Source organism: Natator depressus, chromosome 1, assembly GCF_965152275.1.
Source record: "Natator depressus isolate rNatDep1 chromosome 1, rNatDep2.hap1, whole genome shotgun sequence".
Taxonomy (NCBI): Eukaryota; Metazoa; Chordata; order Testudines; family Cheloniidae; genus Natator; species Natator depressus.
Window position 1 is genome coordinate 237,462,527 of NC_134234.1, and position 23,920 is coordinate 237,486,446.

Below are 23,920 nucleotides of genomic sequence, written 5' to 3' on the forward strand. Positions count from 1 at the left end.
GAGAGGAAGGAACTCTTCCAGCTCTTCCAACTCCACTCATGTGCTTTAGCCATAAACCATCCTTCCTCTCAGAAGGACCCAGATCTAGATCTGATAGTCAGTTTTGTTCACTTCCTTGGAGCTCTCCGTTATCTTCAGATAAGTGGCCTTTTGGCGCTCATCCACTCTTGCCTAGGATGGTATGTTTCCCAAGCATCTCCTCTGTGCAAGTTACAGGCAAATGCAGTGTGTGATCTATTATGCTCCAGAGTCAAACTCTCAGCAACTGGGGTGTGGTAGACAATGCTGGATTATTTTAAACAATCTGTCTATTCATATAATAAAACCCCTTGTTGTATAAACTCTAACAGTCTGGTCCAGAAAGACTCTGAGTAGCTGCATTTTCCACAGACCTTCAGTGGCAGCTGTGAGTGCTCAAGACCTTGTTAGGCCTCCAATTTATGACCTTGGTATAAAACTTTTAAACTGCAGCAATGTAGGAGGCAGAGACATGCACCTTTTTTGCTTGGGACTAGTTAAGTTTTTTGTGCATTGCTTAGTCAGAGTAGTTACGCATCTTAGTTTGTGTAGCATCTAGATCAGTGGTGGGCAACCTGTGGGCCGCATGCAGCCCATCAGGGTAATCTGATTGCAGGCCGCGAGACATTTTGCTGAAGTTGACCGTCCGCAGGCACAGCCCCCCAGCTCCCAGTGGCTGCGGGGGGCCGTGCCTATGGACGGTCAACATCAGTTTGCCCACCACTGATCTAGATTGTGTTGCTGGGGATATATGTATTTTTCAGTGATCCAGAGCAGCGCCTGGATTAATTTCTCATCAATACCCTCCACCACCTGCTCTGTTGTCCTGGGTCTTTGCCTTGTCTAATCTAGGGCCCAGTCCAGTGGGAGGGCACCCAGCACCTTTCAGGATCTGGCAATGTGTGTGTACGCTCTTCAGGGCAGGGACCACATCTCACTTCATGTTTGTAAAGAGAGATTTAAATTTACCAGCACTATATGTAACTTCTGTTCTGTGTAAATCCTGCAGTTCATGACGGTGACCCCCATTGCGTAAAAGCCACTCAAGGTGTGAAATGCCACCCAGTATGAGTCCATGTGTGCTTCTGCATTGAAGGGATTGTAGCAGTGTTTTGGGGCAGTTGGGTGGGTGAAAGTTTTGTCACTCTTACAGGCCGTAGTGGGATATTTTATTTACTGTAATTTTTCTTTCCCCTCTGTTCAGGAGATAATGAGACGTCTGTCTAATACAGTGGAGGGGCTTGTGAGAACCATACCTTTGGAAATGGAGCAGGAGAAAGCCATGTTGGTGCTAGCGATGGTTTTAGCCAGAACAGTAGCAAACAAAATGCCATCCCTTCTACACCGTGTCTTTAACACCACTGTGAATTACATCAACCAGAACCTCCACAATTACGTTGTTAACCTGGGATAACAAGTAAGAATCATCAAACTGTCACTTAAGCTGTGGGAGTCTCCCAAGAAAAGTGGCAGAAGCCTGCTAACTCAGTTCTGGACAAAGCAGTTTAGAGAATAATCCTGGCTGGGGATGGGACTGCGATTGTATGTGATCTAGCAGAGCTCCCTCCATCTCTAATTGCTATCTATATTCCTATAGAATCAATGGTCTCTACTTAGCCACTTAAGGCTCTGCAGCAGGAGCTGGAGTCCCAGTCTGCTTAGGTACTGATACTGTTGGGGGATGAGTCTGGCCAAGGGGAGTTGCGGGGGGAGCTGTGTGAGAAACTTGCAGCTCCACCCACTTGCTCACCTGAGTTCAAATCCAAAGGTTGACCTCCACCAGCACAGTGTGTCCACTAGCTCTGTGCCTGTAGGCAAGGGGAAGTGTGAATAGTAAGTCACATGTTCTCACAGCAGCTTCTCCTGGGAGTGGCATGGATGGGCCCAGGAGTGATCAGTTCCTCCAGGGCAAGGAAGGTAGTTTCCCAGACTAAGCCCCTATTCTGATCATGTTCCACTCGTCTCTGCACCCATTTCTGTCCTGCTGGGTTCCCCTTCTCTCTCTGTTTCCCACCTGAAACCGCCACTCTAAGTGGTAAAATTAATTTTAGTGCCACAGGGTCAGCTACAGCAAGGAGAGGATGGGGAAATGTTTAAACAGTGACACCATTCTTCTTTTCTGTCTGTGGAGCTAACACACAGTTGGAGCGACAGTGAGCCAATATTTGTAGCTGAAAGTGTCCTGATGAGGTGGTGTTTTCAAAGCCGGAGACAGAGAAAGTGAGCGCTAAACCAAGCTGTTACTGAAGAGGCAGCTGGGCTCTGATAAATAAGGAACTGCCTTTACAAAATAACGACTTTGCCCATAGTGTACCACTGGGAATTTGAAACCTTGGCAGTGATGGTGCATTGACACGGGCAAACTTGCCCCCCTAGTCTTTAGAGATGGAAGCACCTGAGAGCAAAGGGTGCAGTGTCATTCCACTGCAGAAGGGGATGGAGGTGTGCATGGCAGGATCCTTGGGAGGTGGTCAATACCGTCTGCATTGTAGAGCTGAGCTGCATCCTAGTCTGCAGGTATAGCGTTTCTGGAATTATTCAGATCCACAAGCTCTTCTCTCTCCTCCTGCACAAACACAGGGAGGGCACATGAGCTACGGGACATAGTGGCTCCAGAACAGCTCCTCAGGCTGTGCAGTGGGGTCAGGATTTGGACCGTAGTTGTTTTAGCTTTTAGACTCTGTTGGCTACAATAATTGTGTCTGAAAACTGACTGGCAGGTGTGTTAGTGGGTTACCAGTGCCTACCTGTCTTGAGTGGTGGCACAAGGCCAAATGAGAGTGACACTTCTCAGGTGACTCAAACTTTAATGCAGTGCTTGGAGCAGCTTAGTGCTAGAGTACGCAACAGAACCAGTTCCCTACAGGTTAATACTGCAGAAACAGATCCACAGGTGTGTATTGCCTTGAGAACTGGCCAATCCCCAAGATTTAGATGGGAAGATGAGGTGGCTGGGTGGGGCTCCTGCCATGAGAACCAGCCCTTTAGCTCCCTGGCTGACACTTAAGTCTTGCCTGCACTAGAATGTGTAGCTATACCAGCACTCTTTCTAGTATAGACCCAGCTCATATTGGTAACAGACCTGTGGCCCATGCAGCTTATACCAGTTCCCCAAATGAAATAAGCTATACCAGCAAAAGGACTTTTTGGGGCCAGTATAGCTGCCTCTGCGCTAGAGCTTTTTACTAGCACAACTGTGTGTCGGTAGGGCTGACTTTTTTGTCACCCATAATCAACAAAATTATGCTGGTAAAACTTTTACATGTAGATCAGGCCTTAGAATGACAGAAATCTGGCAGGTGGAGTCATAAATAGCACCAGTTTCCCAGAAGGGCCATAAGGTATGTTGTTATGAACACAGAAATGGGGTGGTGGTCATTAAAAACAGCAGGTTGAGGGGCAAATTCCTCTCCAGTAGCTCCTTTTTAAAATCTCTCCATTCTCGTGGTGATGAATTTGTGACTGAGTCAGGCTCTCCCTTAGGGAAGAACAACAGGGATTTCACTAAGAATATGTATACGGTCTTGCTGCCTTTGCTAACCCCTGTTCTGTGTCCCCTCTAGAGTTGAGTGAGAGCGGAGCCAGTGTCGTCGACGTCTGTGGAGAAGATTGCTTCTTGAGTATTTACTTTAAACGTTAAAACTTTGCTTTTTTTCCTCGTTTAAATTCTTTTGCAATGCCGCTATGAAGGGGGAAGCACAACCCCTTAGTTATGTTTTAGGTTTTTCAGAGATCAACACAGGAGAACTGTTCAAGCTGTGTGATTGTTCAGCAGAGACATGTAGGACTATTGCTTGCCTGTTACTTTCTTTTACCAAATATTGAATGGGACATACAGGTCTTCACCAGCACCAAGACTTATGAGGAAGTGCCAGTTGGCAGTGCACTCAGGTGTGTTTACTGAAACTTTAGGTCATTATCCCATGCACTGGGGATAGGATCTGTTGGTAGTGAGCCTGTTAGGGTATGTCTTCCCTGCAGGGTTAACCCAGGTGTGAGCAGCCACACAGCATACCTATACTTCAAAGCTGTGCTCTTATGTCTATGGTGCTAGGTCTGCTGGAGGCAAGGCCTATTGTTCTTTTGTGCTGCAGTAAGCCGAGCCCTTCTAGTCTTTCCGAGCACGGGTCCTCAGATACTGTCCTAATCAACTGCAAGGGATTTAGCCTCACTACAAAATGGGTGGGTTACCGAGTAAAAGCAGAGGTTAGGTTAACGTCTCTACTGTGCACACTATCCTGGAAAAGCTATGCTAGTGTAGTATGGCCTCTTCTCACAAGGACAAGCATTTCTCCGCACCCCCATCATGATAGTAATCCACCTCTCTGAGCAGTAGTAGCTAGGTCAATGGATTTCACCCCCTACGCTGTGTGCGAGCTAGCCAGCCTGGGTTGAGACAACCACCTAACACTTAGTGGTGTGCCTTTAATGAAGACATACCTTTGGAAATACAGGCTAATTCTTGAGTAAACTATATGCTCAGGGTTTTTTCCCCTAGGCACATCAATGGGGGAGGCAGGGTCTTTTGAGCCTCTGGATGGTGTCTGATTTAGATGTGCAAAGTTATAGAAAAGCAACAGAATTAACATTCATCTGGTCATACTTGAGTATAACACACACTAGCTTTAATTTCCACTCAATAGGACCCTCCATGTAGTCAATGACTAAGAGGCTGGCAACCTTGATCATCTTTAACTCATGCCTAGAGCCTCTGCTGGTGGGCCTACTAGGAATGCACAGTCTCAACTTGACAGTTTATGTAAAACTAAACTCTGAGTTGCTGTTTCTTATATTACCTGTAAATATTTTATACTTAATAAAATTGTCAGTGCAGCTGTTATCCATTTTCAAACTGGGTGTGCAAGGAAGTGCTTAAAAAAAAAACTGAATTCAGTCTCCTGCATTCCATTGTCCTTGGAAGTTTATCAATTTTTCCTAAGGTTTCTGTTGAATTTTATAAAGTGATTCCTTTTTAGAGGGATAGCAGACAACAAAGGGAAATATGAGCCTTTTTATTTACTGGAGCTGAAAGGGTGGTGGGAGAATGTGGGTAGCTGGATTTTGCTGAGCACCTAGTGAGAGCAAGCAATCCAAGGGTTGTCTACACCAGACTGCACCATTACCTCAGTTAAACAGCATGCTCTTAGCCCAAGGGAGAGGATTTGGATTACTGGAATGCCTTTGGGGTGGTGCACACAGGATGACAGAAGAACTAGCGTAAGAATAGGTCCACACATTGTTTTTGAAAACTGTACCATTTATTAAAGTGCAAGCTGGGGTCATGGTCTTACAGCAGTGTCCCATTTGGGGAAGGAAAAAATGTACATAACAATTCACTTTAGAGCTTTGGAGCTGGAGAGAACTTTAACACTGTGGAAATAATATTTTAATTAAACTGTCTGAAGCCTCTTGTGCCATTTGGTTATTACCCCCCACCCCCAAGTGCTGCACTTGCTTGTTAAAAGAAACAAAAAAAAAAGTTGCTGGAAGATGTGAAGGCATCTTCTGCAAGGCAGCTGACTGCATTTCTGGGAACCTACCGGAATGGAAGCATAGAGGAAGCCTGTAAGTACACCATTAAATGCTGCTGCTTGTATAACAAACCAAGGGGCTCTCTTAGTCTGAGTGGGTCTTGAGCCTTGTACTGTTCAAAGAAGAAGAGGGCTTACTACTGTTTAGTCAGAAAACCAGGAGTATGGGAGAGATCCACAGCTGCATAGCAATGATTGCACCTGCTCTGCCCAAGTCAGTCTTGGGTCAGACAATTCACTTTTCCAGCAGCTAGAGCAAGGAAATCAAGCTGATACAAATTTTAACTAGGCATCGAAGCTCCCTTCTGCAGCATGCCTTCAGGCTACTAGCTACAAGGGAACAAATGGGTATTAGCTGCAGTCTGCCTAGGGGACCTAAGGAGGGTCAACTGTAAATAGGAGAAAGGATAAATTAAAATGATAGAAAACCCTTTAAAAAGCAAAGCAATGAACATGGACTATATCAAGTGTTCAGTTGCCTTAGACATAGGTGGTAGCTCTACGGTGCATGGTTTTGATTTTCCAGCTAAATAGCTACTAACCTGGCTCTAGTTTAACCTCAGCAAATGTGATTATCCCAACCCGGGAACAACTGCATATGACTCAAATACTGCCTACTCCAACATGGTACTTTCAATAGCTGCTGTACCTGCAATCATTAGCCCTGTGAAGTACCTGTCCCACAGCAAACTGGTCATAGTTTAGAATGCGCTCTCTCTTATTTGGAACGGCCTTCGCTGAGCTCTCAGCACAACTACAGCCAGGCTCAAAGTAATGTCACTTGCCTCTCAGTGCTAAAATTAACCAATTTATTAAAACCATACACCGCTTCTACTGCTCTCCCAGCTTCCTGCTGGGGAAAGAAATGCAGTTTTATTTTCGGTTTCACACATCACCACAGTCCACTGTAGAATACAAAATTTCTCCCCTGTAACTTACTGAATAAGAGAATGTACAGAGAAGCAAACAAAGGAATAATTCATCTGCATATATTTCAGATGGAGAGGCCTGTAAGATTTCATCCTTAGAATGAAGAGTTCTGAAAGCCATGTCTATACTTGTTTTGGCAGCACAGCTGTCTCAGGAGGGTGGGGTTTTGTGGTGGTTTTTTTTTTTTAAAAAATACCAAACACAAAGCTAGCTTTCAAAAGTAGTTTCTGGCCATGTTGTGCTTACTACAGGCAGCCTGAGTAATTTGAGAATAGCTGCTGCTGTAGTAAGCAACACAGTCCAATGGACAGAGAAACAGGAGTGCTATATGTTCTATCCCACCTCTGAATCTGACTTAGGGTGATCTAGGCTTAGAGTATCTGGCTGTGTCCCCCTTTTCACAGAGGGAGAAACGGTTTGTAAAGCAGTCTACAGCTACAGCTAAAAAATACTAATGCTTGGTAGTTTTATGACAGCTTGAGGATGTGCAGCAGACAAATGTAGAGAGATGCAAGAAAGGTTTCAAGGTAGAAAATTCATTAAGGTCAAACCCACTGAGGCACTTAGTTTTGGAAAAGCGGGTGAGGGCAAGTAATACTAATGTGAATGACAGTACAAAAGTAACACTACAATGAATGACGTAGATAATGTCTCCCCCTCTACCAACTGTAAGCATTCTATTATGGAGAGATGACCAGCACACTTCACATCAGCACCACCTTCAGTTCAGGATTGCCTTAACATACTTTAAAAGAGAGGGAGCAAGTCTACCTGTTTCCTAATCCACAATCAACCTTAGAGCAAAAGCATGGCCTCCAAACCCATGACAATAAAACTGTACTCTTAAGTTTATCTGCCCCTCACTGGATCACTTCCACCAAATGGCCAGAGCTAGGGTTGGCTACAACTGCTTCAAACCCAAAAGGTTTGAGTCCGTATTCTTAGTGGGAACTCATGGAGATGAGCAAATGTATAGTGTGGGAGGAGAATATTTTCCCAACTGTAACTTCTTAGAAAGAACTGATAAGGGGAATCATCATCAGGGAATAACGAATCCAAAACAGGGATTGTGGCTGCTTTTCCACTGAAGTAGAAGTCAGTCAAAGCCCTGAGCATTTTCTTGATGGGGAGGGAGGAATATTTAACAAAATCCTAACCAAGGATTTATTTGCTGCTGCCACTGCCTTCTCCTCTCCCTTTCCCACTGTTGTCAGTGTGGGACTAGAGTACCAGTGAACAATCGTACACAGTAGGAAAAGTTTGTGTTAATGTGATGGAAGACGTGTTTCAATTTAACAATACATGCTTGAATCTTGTATCCCTATTGATCTCAACTTAGTAGAAAATGATTTCTCCTCCCCCGGCCTGTAAAAAACTATTCTTCTCCAGTCCCAGTATGAGTATCTAGTACAGGAAACTTTTACGATGGGGTGAGAAGAACGCATTTCACAATTTGCATACTAATATCCAGAATGCACAGGGAAATGTACTCCAATCTTAACCTAAAGCTGAGGCTAGTTTTAGCACCCACTCTGAGACTAAAGAGAGGGGGGCTCTCCTGTCTGTCTCAAATTTGCCAAGCATAAAAGTATATTACCTTAGGGACAAAATTTCACTGTCACTAGTGAGATGATAGCAGCCCCTAGCCATAAGAACAGCCTGCAAGGACCATGCAGGGGAAGGAGGCAGCAGCAGCTCTTTGTAAACTAGTAAAGGGGCCTACCACACGGGTGTGGATAAAGTTAAGTAACAGAAGAATAGAGTAACACCTTCCACAGAGGAGAACTAGACATTGAACAACAAAAGCCCCACTGTGGTTGGGGTAGTTTCTACTTATTGGACTCGTATCATTTTAAATGCTTCTGATTTTAGTAAGTTAAATAGAAGTTAAACGGGAAATTGTATCATGTCTCTGACACGAGTAATAGTGGGGTCCTTCCTATAAAATATCTACAGCAGAGAGCTCTCGAGAAGGGAGGTAAGAGAAGGAAGCTATGGCAAGGAAAACAGCAATGTCACTCTATTGTAACTGCACCCTCGCAAAAAAAAAAAAAAAAATCTATGCAGCATGAGGCAATACTTGCTAGGACGAGACTGCACACTCACTGCACAGCAATGAGGATCCCAACCAGAGCACCTAGAAGTGTCTGGGAAAAGAACTAGTTCAATTTTACAACAAAGACTTCTAAGGCCAGCCTGCTACAATTTTTATGGAGTAAAAGTAGCCCAGCTTATATACAGGGATGTGATCGACAGAGCCCAAAATTCCTGAGCTAAGCAGGTTCCTTCCACAGTAATGGGCACCAGCTTTAATAACCCTTTCCCCACCATTCTCTGTTCCTCAGAAAAAATCCCTCAACTCAAACCTCTACAAGCCTATCTACAAAACCCACCCTATCTCAAGATTAGAGTGCAAAATTCGTGGACTACTGGGTTTTGTCAACTGCCAGCATTTTGGGGTGGGAAGGGACAGGAACAGAGATACAAATTCATTTCACTTGAAAATAAAAAGCTCAAGACAAAAAGGAATACACTATTCTCAGCCCAATTATTAGTAAAAGACAGGTCCATTATATCCTAGGCAGCAAGTAAGATAGTCAGAAATAAAATAGGTTGTCTTATGCTTTAAAAATTGTACGTTATGGTTTCATTTTCACTTTATCCCAAGTTCCTTTTCACCTACTTCCATCTATCCCGAGCCAGCATATACACCGAAAGAAAACCAGTTTTACCTAGGGAATCAAAGACCATGTCCATAAAGCTGCAGTACACACATGCATTCATATACGCACACACTCTATGAAACAGGAACACGCGTGGTTGATCTGGGCCAACTAATGCACATGGTAATACTTTAAAGATTTCACTTATAAATTTTAAGAACAAAGGTTGTGACGAAGGGGGCTAGAATTTTTTTCCAAAGTAACTTTATTATCATTTACTGAATCTGCAAAGTATTTAGGAACATTTACCAATTATTTCTGCATAGTGCGCAAAACTTGCATTAGGAAACTACACCACGCTGGCTCCCAGAATGTCATTCACCCTAGGGCCAGAAGCCACAGGCAAACAACAAAGGAAATATTTAATGCTGTTTGGTTTAGTTACTAGCATCAGTTACTTTGAATATCAAGGATTCTGGCAGTTTGTCATAACCAAGGCTGAGTTAAGACTAAATACGCTCTGTACTTAACTCATGCAAGAAAATATAGAACTGCAGCCCAAGATAAGGACAAAGCAACCATTTAACCTTTGATTTCACAGGTGATGTCAGCCTCACAGTGTTCTGAATTCCATTATAAATCCTGGGTAGTCATATTTTATCCACTAAATAAGCACTAGCATCAAGACCTTATGAAAATGGCACAGTGACCCAAATGAGAGTCATGCTCTCTGGTGACTGATCTGTGGCAGTAACGTGGGATGCACAAGAGGGAGCCAAAGGTTCTCTCAGACCAGCAAACAGTAGTGTATCTCCTCCACACTCCCATAGCACAGAGGTGGAGGCCTGTGCATCTCTCCCACCAACATCAGAGCACTCAGAGAAAACAGATATATAGAGGCAGCATCTTTACAAGATGGGGCTTCAGGAAGCATAAGGGGCTAAACAGGTGTGAGAAAAGAGGTATAGTATGAGCACTCTCCCAGCTAGGGTTTAGAAGGAACCTAGGAGGTTAGGAGAAATGCAGTACCTGAGAGGAAGCTGAGACAAAAGGGAGACCAGCATCATGCTACAGGATTAAGGTGGCTGGTTTATTTTGTATGTTTGTTTTTAAGAGAGTCTAAGGGGCACAAAGGGAAGTGACAAGACAGGGTAGCTGCAACAACAGCTCAGTCAGGGAAGCTAAAAATTCCAGGGGTTAGCAGCAACCGGCCCTCTCCTGCCCCTGGAATTTTCTGTTCCAGTTTCCAGTATACAAGCACCCCCTTTCCTCAGCACTTGTGCTCGGTTCTGAAATTTGCAGAACTGATATTTTTAAAATACCCCTGTACTTTAATCAGGACAAAAACAAAAACAGTCTCCACTCCAATTCTACTAAAAAACATGATTGTCCATAGCCTTAGCCTTATCAAATAACCTCACCCCATCACCGTTTAAGTTATACAAATGTCCAATTAACAGCAGGCAGCTGAACCTTTAGTTAATGCAACTAAAAAATTTGGATCCCACTTTCTCCCCCCTCCTCAGCAAGAGAGCCCCATTACTTCTTTCTCAGCGCCACTGCTACTCCCACTGCCACAGCCAGAATAGCTACTGCAGCAGCCCCACCATACAGCAGTATAGATTTGCCTTCTGGCAACAGGATGGGTTTCTCCTCTCCAGCTGGGGATTTCTCTTCCATTTCTTTCGAATGGCTCTCCTTCCCCACTTTCATTCCCCCTTCTGGAGGCAGTATTTTCTCAGGTTCTGGTGCAGACTTTTCTTCTGATGGGGTTGGTTTCTGTACAGGTTTACTCAACATGGGGATTTCTGGTTCAACAGGCTCCTCAGCCACCTCTCCCTCTTCCTCATGTTCTGTAAGCAAAGGTGCAGAAGGGATTGCTTTTTCAACAGCCACAATCTCAGCTTCAGACTTCATCTCCAGCAAAGAAGGGGATTCCAGGAACCCCTCCTGTGCAGTCTCAGTCTCCAGGGCCACCGATGACACTGCCGCTTCCTCTATCCCCTCTGGTATCTCCTCCTTCTCCACATGAACAATGTCAGAGTTGGAAGAGTTATTTTCGCTCCTTTCTTCACCGCCTCCATTGCTGTCTAAGCTCTTTACCTCTTCAGGATCCATAGCCACCTGCTGCCAGGACTCAGGTCCAAGAGATACCGGCAAGCTCTCTGTGTGCCAGCTCTGGCTAGCTGACAAAGAGACAGGCAGGCTCTCCGACTGCCAAGACGTAGTCACTGTGGGAGACTCTGGGGGGCTCACCTGTCCAGAGTTTCCGCTGGTTAGGATGTAGATGTCATTGCTGTCCTCTGCAATTGCATGGTATTCCTCCTCTTCAGAATCCAGACTAAAGACAGTACCCTGGAAGAAAGGCAGAGAACACACCAGATCAGTAAAGAACAGCAGAGTTCACAGCACATCCTCCCAAACAACAGCTCCATGGAAGAGCAACACAGGCTGGTAGCATCACAAGGCTCTGCAACAAGATCAGCTGGCCTTTGCCAAGGGGCAATTTCTCTCTTCTATGTTTCAGATTGAGCTACAAGAATTGCCTTGTCCAAGTGGAGTTTTCAGACAGTGGGACCATTTTTTAAGACAGAGCTGCTCCTTGTATCCCACCTTTCTCTAGAACTAATATAGTGCTTAGTTATATGAATAAAATGTAGGACATCAGTAACCAGAAAAAATTAAAGTTAACTTGCTTTAACAAAATGTGTGAAAAAGCTTGGTTTCCTCTCCACTCTCCCATTTTATGTGTGCGCTATACTGCTTGTTTAGGGGCATAGAGGCTTTATATGTATTAATACTAAACCTGTCACCTGCAGCCCCCACTGCTCAAAATCTGTCCCACTAGTTTGTAAAGGAGTTCCATCCTTGTTTGTTACTCCTTCAATTTTGGCATCCTTCACAGATTTGACAACAATTTAAATTAAACCATAAAAACAACCAAAAGCAGCCACACAAAGGGCAAAGAGTTGCCTAGTTTTTTAATTAGTTAGGTAAGAAACTCTAGACATCCTAAAAGTTTGCTACTGGACTCCAATTAGTAGGAAATGTCAGTGTATGAAGACTGAAAGACTCTTCCCCATTGGAGCAGGAGCAGCTTTGTGAGCTCCCGGTTGACCAGACAACCATCCAAGAACCACTGACCAAGTCTTTTATTATTATTGAAGAAGTTCACTTTGAGAGAGAAGCTGCAAGAGGAAGTTATTTCTAAAGGCAAAGGAAAACCTCAGGTGGGTATGACAACAAATGAGATTTTAAAAGGAACAGAGAAAAAACCCTGATGTTAGCCATGTGGCACTTGACTTAACAAAGATTTTGAAACAAAACACAAAATTGGATTGTTTCTCCCCACCGAAAGTCATTTTTAAATTTTCCAAGAACATTTGGCCAGTGTTGCAATACGGAACTTTACACAACTCATTATTCCTCCACTTCCATTCAGACCCCTTCTCTCGAGTATCTTCAGTTCTCCACTTACATTCTGCTTGATCAGCAGCAAGTTTCCCTACACAATCCCATCATCACTTGCTCCCCAAACCTGAAACTTAGTAACCTTCCCAAATTTGTTCCAAGTAATTTCTCACTTCAAATACTTACACCCCTTCTTCCTTCTTGGAGGCAAAATTTCACATCACTTCTCACAAACAGTACGTACAGGAGTGATACCTCCCCTAACATCTATGAGTTCAAGTTCATTGTCCTACTTCTGTCTCTTTCCATGCTTACTTTGTTTACTGCCCCTCTATGCTCCACATCCAAACTCTCCTTATGTTCTTCACCCATCACACAAATTCATTCTGAGTGCACCCAAATCTGGTTTACAACGGCAAAGGTTGACAAAAGCAACACCTGCACACTGCCACATCAGAAAGGGAGGCTGTACAAGCAAGCTGCCATTAAGTTCTCATCCTTTCCTCTGCTGGAAGCAACACCAATCATGCCCCAGACTATATAAGGAAGGACACAATGTGTCTCTAGTAACTCATTTCTGAATCCTAAAGCATTTGAGTGTTGTACTCAAGACCATTAGTGATACCAAGAACAATAGCAAGAATGAGCCTCCTGTATTAGTGAAAGCACTCAGTCCACACAGTAACTGTGCTCAGGTGTACTGTAATGCCACAAGTGTGGGAGGGACTGTACTGCAGGGGTTACAATGGAAGTAAAAGAAAAATACACATCCATTTTGATAAGCCCAAACTGTCATTTAGGCCTTATGAATCTATCACTGCTTTTCTAATATGCAACGAATGCAGGTGCCTATAAAGTGAATAAAAATAAGAACAGCCGCTCCGTCCTTTCTGCCAGGCATGTCAACAGACTCCTTAATGACCAACCCAAGAGACTGGTGCTTCTGTGAGAAGGAAGCACTTAAAATGTTTGGATGCCTCACAAATGTTCACATCTCCCCCCTCAATCTCTTGCCTCCATAACACATGTCAGCCAAGGACCCCAGAACTTACAGCTGGGCTAGACAGGAAGATTCCCTTCATAAAAGTAATGGGAAGTTAAGAAAAAAATAAGTACATCATAGAGACTAATGTAGCTATGAGCAAAGAGAGAGGTGATGGTTTTATGATTAAGGCAGTGAAGTGGGACTTGGTAAATCTGGGCTCAATTCCTGGCTCTGCAACAGGCTTCTTGTGGGACCCATGGGAAAGTCATTTAAGTTCTCTCTGCCTTAGTTCCCCATCTACAAAATGGGATAATATTTTACCTTACAGGCTGTGATAAATGAAGGGGTGGGGTGTAGCTTCCTTTTATGGACACCCAGCCAGACAGTTAGCTATAAAGTTCATCTTGGTAGCTGTTCTCTACTTGCTTGCCCTGTAAAGGGTTAAAAAGTCCCCCAGGTTTTTTTTTAAAAAGTGAAAAGAACGAGGAGTACTTGTGGCACCTTAGAGACTAACAAATTTATTTGAGCATAAGCTTTTGTGGACTAAAACCCACTTCATCGGATGCATGCAGTGGAAAATACAGTAGGAAGACACACACACACACACACCATGGAAAAAATGGATGTTGCCATACACACTATAACGAGAGTGATCATTTTTTTAAGGTGAGCTATTATCAGCAGGAGAAAAAAAACTTTTTGTAGTGATAATCAGGATGGCCCATTTCCAACAGTTGACAAGAAGGTGTGAGTAACAGTAGGGGAGGAAAATAAGCATGGGGAAATGTGTTGTATAAACCAAGTAAAACTAAGTAAAACTATTTCCCCATGCTTATTTTCATCCCCTGCTGTTACTCACACCTTCTTATCAACTGTTGGAAATGGGCCATCCTGATTATCACTACAAAAGGTTTTTTTCTCCTGCTGATAACAGCTCACCATAATTGATCACTCTCGTTATAGTGTGTATGGCAACATCCATTTTTTCATGTTTTCTCTGTGTGTGTGTGTGTGTGTATATATTTTATACACACACACAATCTATCTTCCTACTGTATTTTCCACTGTATGCATCCGATGAAGTGGGTTTTAGCCCATGAAAGCTTATGCTCAAATAAATTTGTTAGTCTCTAAGGTGCCACATGTCCTCCTCCTTCCTTTTGCTGATACAGACTAACAGGGCTACCACTCTGGGGGGAAAAAAAAAAGTGGGCACCTGACCAAACGAGCCAATGGGAAGGCTAGAACTTTTTAAAATGGGGAAACAACTTTCCCTTTGTCTGTTGCTCTCCAGGAAAGAGGGGAACAGAGGACAGCAGGAATGCTGTGTAACCTTAAGCCAGGTATGATCATAAGTCATCAGATCATATCTAGAACTACTTATCTGAACTTCAAATGGATAAGTAGATCAGAATGTTTAGCTAGATGCGATCAGGTTTATTTCTTATTTTGGCTTATGGATCTCCTCTGTGCTAACCCCAGATGCTTTTGTTGCTTGTAACCTTTAAGCTGAACCCCCAAGAAAGCTGTTTTGGGTACTTAATTTTTGTAATTCCTTTTTTTAAGATCTAGCAAAAAGCCTAAGTTCCAGATGTATTTTTTCCTTTTTGTTTTTAATAAAATTTACCTTTTTTAAGAACAGGATTGGATTTTTGGTGTCCTAAGAGGTTTGTGTATGTTGGTTGATTAGCTGATAGCTCTTCCCCCGGGGTGGGAGGCAGTGAAAGGGCTTGAGGGTACCCCACAGCGAGGAATTCCCAAGTGCTCCTTCCTGGTTCCAAAGGGGTTGGGTTTTTTTTGCATTTGGGTGGTGGCAGCATTTACCAAGCCAAGGTCAGAGAGAAGCTGTAACCTTGGGAGTTTAATACAAGCCTGGAGTGGCCAGTATTAATTTTTAAAATCCTTGTGGGCCCCCACCTTCTGCACTCCAAGTGCCAGAGTGGGGATTCAGCCTTGACACAGGCATCTTGTGAGGCCCTGCAATACTACAGTGACAGGGGCTATGTAAGTACACATAAAGAGAATAAGCTACTTGGGTTTATAAAAAGCTACTACTACATGGTTTTAGGTTTCAGAGTAGCAGCTGTGTTAGTCTGTATCCGCAAAAAGAAAAGGAGGACTTGTGGCACCTTAGAGACTAACCTCTCTAAGATGCCACAAGTACTCCTTTTCTTTTTTACATGGTTTTAAAAATCTTTATTCCCTTATTCCACTAATTTTGCAAAATATCTGGACTTTATTAAAACATTTGGTAAAATGCAGGACAAAAATCTTACTTGAAAAATTCATTTAAATTGGCTTGCATGTGAGAAGTATCATCTGGATTAAAAACTAACTGCAAAACCAGAGAGGGTAAATGATAGGGTTATCATATGTCCATATTTTCCCCGGACACGTCTGGCTTTTTAGCTCTTAAATTGCCATCTGGGAGGAATTTTTAAATATCTAAAAACATCGGGGAAAATAGGGATGTATGGTAACCCTAGATGGGAGCTGCCGGAGCCGCGGAGCAGGCCTTGCAGGCGCCGGCAGCGCGCAGAGAGCCCTCCCCCCAACCCTAAGAGCCAGAGGGACCTGCTGGGTGGTGAGGTAGGGAGTCCTGGCAGTGCTTACCTGGGGCAGCTCCCAGGAAACATCCGGCAGGTCCCTCTGGCTCCTAGGGTAAGGTCTGGGGGCTCTCTGCCCGCTGCCGGCGCCTGCAAGCCCCACCCACCCGACCCGAGGAGCCAGAGGGGACCTGCCAGGAGCTGCCCCAGGTAAGTGCCGCCGGGGCTCCCCACCTCGCCCCCCGGTAGGTCCCTCTGGCTCTTAGGGTCGGGTCAGGGGGCACGGAGGGCTCTCTGCGCGCTGCCGGCGCCTGCAAGCCCCGCTCCGCTGCTCCAGCTTTTCCTGGCCAATGGGAGCCACGAAGCCCGCGCTTGTGGCGGGCGCAGCACGTGGAGACCCCTCAGCCTGCCCCTGATCCTAGGAGCCGAGGGACCTGGGGTGGGAGGGGTGAGTAGGTGAGCGGGGGGGGTGTAAAGAGGTGAGCGGCGAGGGAGCCAGCAGCGGGCAGGAGGGTGAGGAGGTAGGAGCGGTGTGAAAAGGCCAGCAGTGGGCAGTCGGGGTTGAAGAGGCGAGCGAGACAGCGGCGGGCAGGGGTGAGGAGGCAAGTGGCGAGCCAGCGGCAGGCAGGGGTTCTCGGAGCGGGCATGGGGGTTTCTGGCAGGGGAGTGATGTGGTTAGTGGCAGGTAGGAGGAAGCGAGTGGTGGGTGGGGGACTGAGGAGGGACGCAGCAAGCCAGCGGCGGGCCAGGGAGCGAGGAGGGGTGCGGTGGCAGGGCCGAGCGGGGAGGGGGCAGGACCTGGGGCAGAGTGGGGGCGGAGCCGACAGCACCCTAATGTGGAGTGTCCTCTTTTTTGAATGTTCAAATATGGTAACCTTAGGAAATGATAAAAGGGAAATTCATCAAGTAGGGTTTAGGGCCAGATAAAGGTGTTTGCTAGCTGCTGTTTATTTAACATTTTCAATGAGCTGAAAGAAATTAAAATATGCAGACACTGTGCATGTACCTAGAATTCCAAAACACACTCTGTGCTATGAGTAATAATTGACTGACAAGAGAATGCAAGACTTGAGTTCTATTTTCTAAAATTATATTTAATTTGAAAAATACTAAATAGTCTGAACTCACCATTAACTTAAAAAAGCTCAGTCAATGGCCTGGTGAGAAGCAACCATTCTTCCAAAGACCAGGGCAAAGAAAAAATTACCCAAAAAGGAGACAATAAAATCAAACATTATCAAACCCAGATAGACAGACTTTGCACCCAAGCCTGAAGACTGCTAGAGAGGAACTCTGACAGACACGTTCAAGAAAAGAGTTTCAGATATAATGTCCTTTTGTCCTATTCAGATGAAATCTCACGATGAAGATCAAAATTATCCTGGCATATCTCAACTGGATTGGATAGATATAGTGAAAAGTCAGCCTGCTGCTCAAATACTTTTGAGTATTGTGCACTTGCTGTTGAAATCACTAATCACTTGTTTCTTTGTAATCATAAATTGTGATAGAATTCTCATGATAATGCAGCGTACAGAAACATAACACCCATCTATAATCATAACAAAGAAGCTTAAATGTTTTCAGAGTCTGAGTAGACCCAGAAGAATTGAAAGCTAAACAATAACCTGAACTATGGGCTAAATTCTCTTCTCAGTTTCTGCAGTCTGGAGTTTATCCTTCCCTTTACCCAGTATTAGTTTTGCATTTTTCACAACATACCAATTTATTTCCTGCTTATAGTACTCACAAAACAATCCATCTGTAATTCCCTACCCCACTTCCAGGGACAGGAATGGAGAAAGAACCAGGACAGATACCAGTCATGTTTCTTAATCCAATATTCAAAGGTGCTCAGATACCACAGTGATGGATGTGATATAAAAGACCTGAACAGAATATTTTTAATTTGCTTTGTCTGTTTTTATAATCGTCATCCCTGGTGTTTGTAACAAACCTCTTCTCAAACATAATATCTAAAAATGTTCCCTTAGTAGCATTTCCCTCTTCTCCCACTCCACTAGGTTCTCCACCTCTGTTGGAGCTCTTTAGATCCTCCATCATTTTCATCTGCTTTATCCCTTTCCCCTCAATGGCTCTGAATTACAACAAAGGATAATCAATGTTGTTCTTAAAAAGGAAAAAACAGGAGGTAGTTTGACAAAGCTCATGCAAAGCAAACCCACCAGAATGCTTGTAATAGGAAATTACATCTGCTAGGAAACTGCTGGTAAGCCACCTAATAAAGTACAAGGATGACGAAAGAAAGCTCTAGCTCATATGATTTAATCCAACATTCTTGCAGTCATCATCAACCATGTTTAGACCAGTCACAAAGCATCACTAGTTGCTCATCAGTTAAAACACAAAACAAGGGGGCAGTTCAGTGATAACATTGGATTACATTAATATGTGGAGGATCAGAGTTAATTATTTTAATCTGTTCCCTCATGCCTGAGCCAATGGATCTGGGAGAACCATGGAAGCAGTATGCTCTGCTGGATAAGCATCTGTGTTCCCCTGAAGTGACCACTTCTGCTGACTCAGAAGCAAAGTTCGGATGTACATTATAGTTATAAAAGAAGTCTGTACAACAGTTTTGGAGGGGGTAGAGAGAGGGAATGGGAAGACTAAAGGGAAAATATGTATCCGCCTTAGGGCTTGAAGGACATCTGTGAAAAGAAAAATATATAACGACTGAGGCATGGGGGAGGAGAGAAACTCTACAAATGAACATTTCTTGTTCTGTACTGAAAAGATTTACCTCACAAAGTAAAACATTTAAAGTTTAAGGTTACAGAGTTTCCCCACAGACTTATATGGCTCTGTTCATCCAGTTCTAGACCACCAACAAAACCATCATGGCCCAGCTTAACTGTATACTCAGTGCCTGCAGGGGAAGGGAGATCAAGGGCCCTTTCAGGTGTGTATTTACACAGCAGCTGGGAGCATACCTCCCAGCCTGGGTAGACAAACTCATGCTAGCTCTGCTCCAGCTAGAGCACTAAAGTTGGCTGTGTGGACATTGCTGCACGGGCAGCAGCATGGACTAGCCACCCAACCTCAGACCCAGCAGGTCTGGCAAGCTTGGACTTGAGTGGCTAGCCTGAGCTGCCTCTGGTGCCACAATACCCACACCGCTATTTTTAGCGTGCTAGCTTGAGTCTGTCTACCCAGGTTGAGAGGCATGCTCCCAGCTGCAGTGTAGGACACAGCCATTCAGGCCCAAGGATGAAAACGATATTTGGACATCAGAAAACTCAAATATTTGAATGACCGTATTTAATACTTTTGCTTCATTTTTTAATTCAGAGATCAGAGTCAGAAAGTTTTAGTAGAGAAGCCAGACAATACAGTCATGAATTATTTAGGACACAAGATTAACATTTCTTGAGCTGCATTAGTGAGTTATTCAGGAAATCAAGAGGATAAAGCTACAATTTTTTTTTAAAGCAGCCACAGTACAAAATGAATGATATTTAGGGCATTTCCATAAATTCATCCACAGATGTGACCCTGCAGCAGAGCTGCTACAGACAGATTAACTAGGGCCAGATGGAAAGCTTAGAAGGATTTTTATAACCTGGGACCAACCATTAACCACATTTTGGAGATGGAAAAATTAAATAAATATGTACAAAACAATTAGTTTCCGTACCAGTAGTTTTCCCTATTCTGAATGGAAATCCACTGTTCCATTATGATTGGAAAACCACTGGGTTTTCCTGCCTTTTCCGAGTCTGAGGCAGTGCAAGATGTCATCCTGGTAGTTTTTTCCTCCTACTCAGCAGATAGTCAAAGGGACTGCAGGATGAGACAAAGATGCCTGAAAGGCATTGGGACCTTAGGAATCTTGAGAGAGGGAGAAAACTGCAAATCCTCCTTTAATTCAAAAAGAGTGAGAGTGTTTCGCTGGAGGAAAGTGTGCCTGCTCTCAGGCAAACAAGTATGAACATCAGGAAAAGCCGGGCACAGAAGGGACTGTAACAAGGGCACCTCCTGGGAACAGTAGGAGCCCGCCATTGGGGCCCTTTGGGGGGGGTCCCCACATATCCCATGATTCTTCTCCCTCAGACTGATCTGTCCTGTGTTAGCTTTCATGGTGCAGGAACAATAGTTAGAAAAAAAGCAGGACCATGGCTCAAAATCTGCTCAAAGTCCAGGTAGCTGCTGAAAAAAAGCAACCCTACAGACTTTGCACAAGAAGCTGTGGTGTGGGGGCATGGGCTAAGAACACAGAACAGAGCGAGGGAGCTCGAACTTTGGAGATACAATTGTGACTGGTTCAATCAGTGTCAGTGCAAGCAAGCAGGCTGGGAATCTATCCTTGAGTTAGAGGAGTGTCCAGCCCTGCCCCCAGGAGCTCCTCTGAAGACCGATGCTAAAGTGGAAAGAGAAAATAGGGAGAAAATAAGTCTGTCTGAAAAGGCAGAAGCCAGAGGAAAATTCAGAAGAGCCTCTGCCTCTAGAGACAGAAATCTGGGAAGAGTGATGCCACAGGAATGCCACCAGGTGCAGTAAAACAGACTTGGTGGGTGGGAGGGGAGAACTACAAGAGGTCTTGGAAAGGAACGGAAAAACCCACCCTCTTCCATTCTAACCGAGCATAGAACTCCCACAGAAGGGATATTCCTGCCTTTAATGTTTGACAAAGCTGTGGTTACAGACATGTGAACAGAAGTCCACAATACAAGGGCCTACATTACCCACTGTTTCTCAAAGCAGACAGGAAGCAAAGAAAAGGTCAGTAACATCCAGCAACTTTTTGAGAATTCACTTAATAGCAGGAAAAACAAGAATCACTGAATGTAGATCTCACAGGTGTCAAAGTAATTTCCTGCTTGCACCAGCAAGGCGGCTTCTATTCCCTGCTTCAGGCTATAATCATCTACAGCTCTTGTAAAGACAGGACACTATGCTACTAACAATAAGCAGTATCCCACCACTGCAGCGCTACCATTGTTAGCGATTGTGGGAGCACTTATGTAGATCATCCGCCAGCATTGTTATCAACATGTTGCTTAGACCCTCAGGGTTAGAGGTCATGGCCATCTAAATGTTACAAGCTGAGCTACACTAGTGCATTGATGGAGTGGCAGCACTGGTAATGTAATGGTGGGAGATCTGCTTTAAAGTTATTCAGACACAGCCTTTCGGCTTGGATTCAGTATCTCGATGTCTGCCTGCACCAGGAAACTGACTCATTGCTGACAACCATCATTAGCAATGGGTCCTCTATGAACAAGTGCTGATAACTGTTAAACCCTAGCACAGCCTCAGCCAGGAATCCTTGCCCAAACTTGCTACTCCGCGGGAAGATCTTTGTCACTTAATCAAAATGTAATAATTCAGGTTCAAGAGGGCAATCCAAGTCAAAAACTGAATAGAACCAGGACCTGCAAGTTCCCCCATACCCATTGAAGGGTGGTAAAAATCACTCCTATATCTACAGATATGCATAGCCAGGAACTATGGGCAAAACATGAATCCCTATTTTAAGTGATCCATATGTGAAAATGAGGGAGTTATGTATAGCATTTTTTATAAATATCATATGCCTTTCAGGTTCTCTGTTCAACATTAACCTGCCAGAATACATTGAGTTAATTCAAAGGAAGCCACAACGGGAAAATCCAGAGGAAATGAAAACAATGGCAAAGATAAGACCTTAAGGTTAAACACCTTCAAAGGAGTTAAGATAACAATGGTTGGGCCACCAATGGAGAACAAAGTCTATCTGGCCACATCCAGGCTAGAATGGTTTACTCTTCCCAGGGCTAAAGCCTGGAATCAAAGCCACAAAAAACCCTAGAAAAAGAAGGGGGGTTGGCCTGAGCTAGGAGAAAGACTGCTCTGGGTGCCAGCAAAAGCTGAACAGCTAGCAAGGGGTCAGAGAGAGACAGATGCTTTGAGCAGGACAGCCTGCTTCTCCCAGCCAGAGATGGAGTTAGCTGGTTTGAAGGGATCTTACAGCAGCTAGCAAGGAAAGTTTAAGGTGTAAGTAGGACCCATGCATATAGGGCTTTTATTGTTTTTCCCCTTTGCTCTACAAGCTTTGTACCTGGATTAAGTATGATTAATATTTTGTTTTGATGGCGCTGTTTCTGCATCACTGTGGTCACAGGCTTGCAAAGGGGAACTATTACGGAGGCCAGAACCAAACTGGGCCTGTGTTATTAACACTATTGGGAACCAAGAGGGCTGCAGCCCAGAGATTCAGACAAAGTGGTTGGAACATGTGGTTCCACCCAGAGTGAGGTGCAGAAAGCCAGGCCTGTCACCTCAGAGGTGCACTCAAGGGGGACTAAAGGGGCCTAAGGTGCAGTTAGCCCTATAGCCAGGTGTATTAAAAGAACCTTAAATATTAATCTCCTTGTATTACTTTTCTTTGCAGAAAATTATTGTACCTCCCACAGGGATATTATGTGATTGTGAATGGCAGAGGAGGTTATCCACACAATTGTGAATGGCAGGGTAAATGTCCATGAAGTAGTCTAGTAAGATGTAGAACCACATTTTAAGGCTTGTCTACACAAACATTTAGGGTTTGTCTACACTTAAAATGCTACAGTGGTACATAAGAACATAAGAATGGCCATACTGGGTCAGACCAAAGGTCCATCCAGCCCAGTATCTTGTCTGCCGACAGTGGCCAATGCCAGGTGCCCCAGAGGGAGTGAACCTAGCATGTAATGATCAAGTGATCTCTCTCCTGCCATCCATCTCCACCCTGTGACAAACAGAGGCTAGGAACACCATTCTTTACCCATCCTCACTAATAGCCATTAATGGACTTAACCTCCATGAATTTACCTAGTTCTCTTTTAAACCCTGTTATAGTCCTAGCCTTCACAACCTCCTCCAGCAAGGAGTTCCACAGGTTGACTGTGAGCTGTGTGAAGAAGAACTTCCTTTTATTTGTTTTAAACCTGCTGCCCATTAATTTAATTTGGTGGCCCCTAGTTCTTATATTATGGGAACAAGTAAATAACTTTTCCTTATTCACTGTCTCCACACCACTCATGATTTTATATACCTCTATCATATCCCCCCTTAGTCTCCTCTTTTCCAAGCTGAAAAGTCCTAACCTCTTTAATCTCTCCTCATATGGGACCCGTTCCAAACCCCTAATCATTTTAGTTGCCCTACATTTTAGTTACAGTACAGCTGTGCTGCTGTAGTGCTTCAGCGTAGACACTACCTACATCAACAGGAGGGATTCTCCCATCCAGGTAGGTCACTGGCTCTCAACCTTTCCAGACTACTGATCCCCTTTCTGAAGTCTGATTTGTCTTGCATACTCACAAGTTTCACCTCACTTAAAAAGCTACTTGCTTACAAAATCAGATATAAAAATACAAGTGCCACAGCACACTACTGAAAAATCGCTTACCTTCTCATTTTTACCATATAATTATAAATCAATTAGCATATAAATATTGTACTTATATTTCAGTGTATACTATATAGAGCAGTATAAACAAGTCACTGAAATTTTAGTTTGTATTGACTTGGCTAGTGCTTTTTATGTAGCCTGTTGTAAAACTAGGCAAATATCTAGATGAGTTGATGTACCCATAGTTCAGAACCATTGGGCAGGTAATCCACCTCCCAGAGGGGCAGCGGCTGTGTCGACAGAAGAATTCTTCCATCGACCTAGCGCTGGTTACACGGGGACTTAGATCAGTTTAACTATGCCACTCAAGGGTGTGGATTTTGCATGCCCCTGACCAATGTAGTTAAATAACCTAATTTTCTAGTGTAAACCAAGCCTGAGTTCATGGCAAGATGGGATGTGAATCTACCCTGCACTAGCCTGCTGCCCATGTGGGCCTT

General features: G+C 44.1%; 2 protein-coding genes across 5 annotated transcripts in view; one reads left to right on the forward strand and one right to left on the reverse strand.

The window, feature by feature from the left end:
* BID (BH3 interacting domain death agonist) overlaps window positions 1-23,920 on the forward strand; it is a 185,137-nt gene that overhangs the window by 32,762 nt on the left and 128,455 nt on the right. For 3 of the 4 annotated variants that reach the window (XM_074938725.1, XM_074938729.1, XM_074938735.1), the window contains exons 6-7: window positions 1,223-1,435; window positions 3,582-5,412. In XM_074938725.1, coding sequence (XP_074794826.1) covers window positions 1,223-1,432 — 210 coding nt within the window. In that variant the 3' untranslated portion in view covers window positions 1,433-1,435; window positions 3,582-5,412. Of the gene's footprint in view, window positions 1-1,222; window positions 1,436-3,581; window positions 5,413-23,920 lie in introns of those variants that run through there. The other variant, XM_074938744.1, reaches the window with a different exon arrangement.
* The window catches only part of BCL2L13 (BCL2 like 13), an 85,388-nt gene continuing 69,770 nt past the window's right edge, over window positions 8,303-23,920 (reverse strand). The window contains exon 7 of the mRNA XM_074938688.1: window positions 8,303-11,497. Within this exon, the coding sequence (XP_074794789.1) occupies window positions 10,682-11,497 (816 nt within the window). The 3' untranslated portion in view covers window positions 8,303-10,681. The remainder of the gene's footprint in view (window positions 11,498-23,920) is intronic.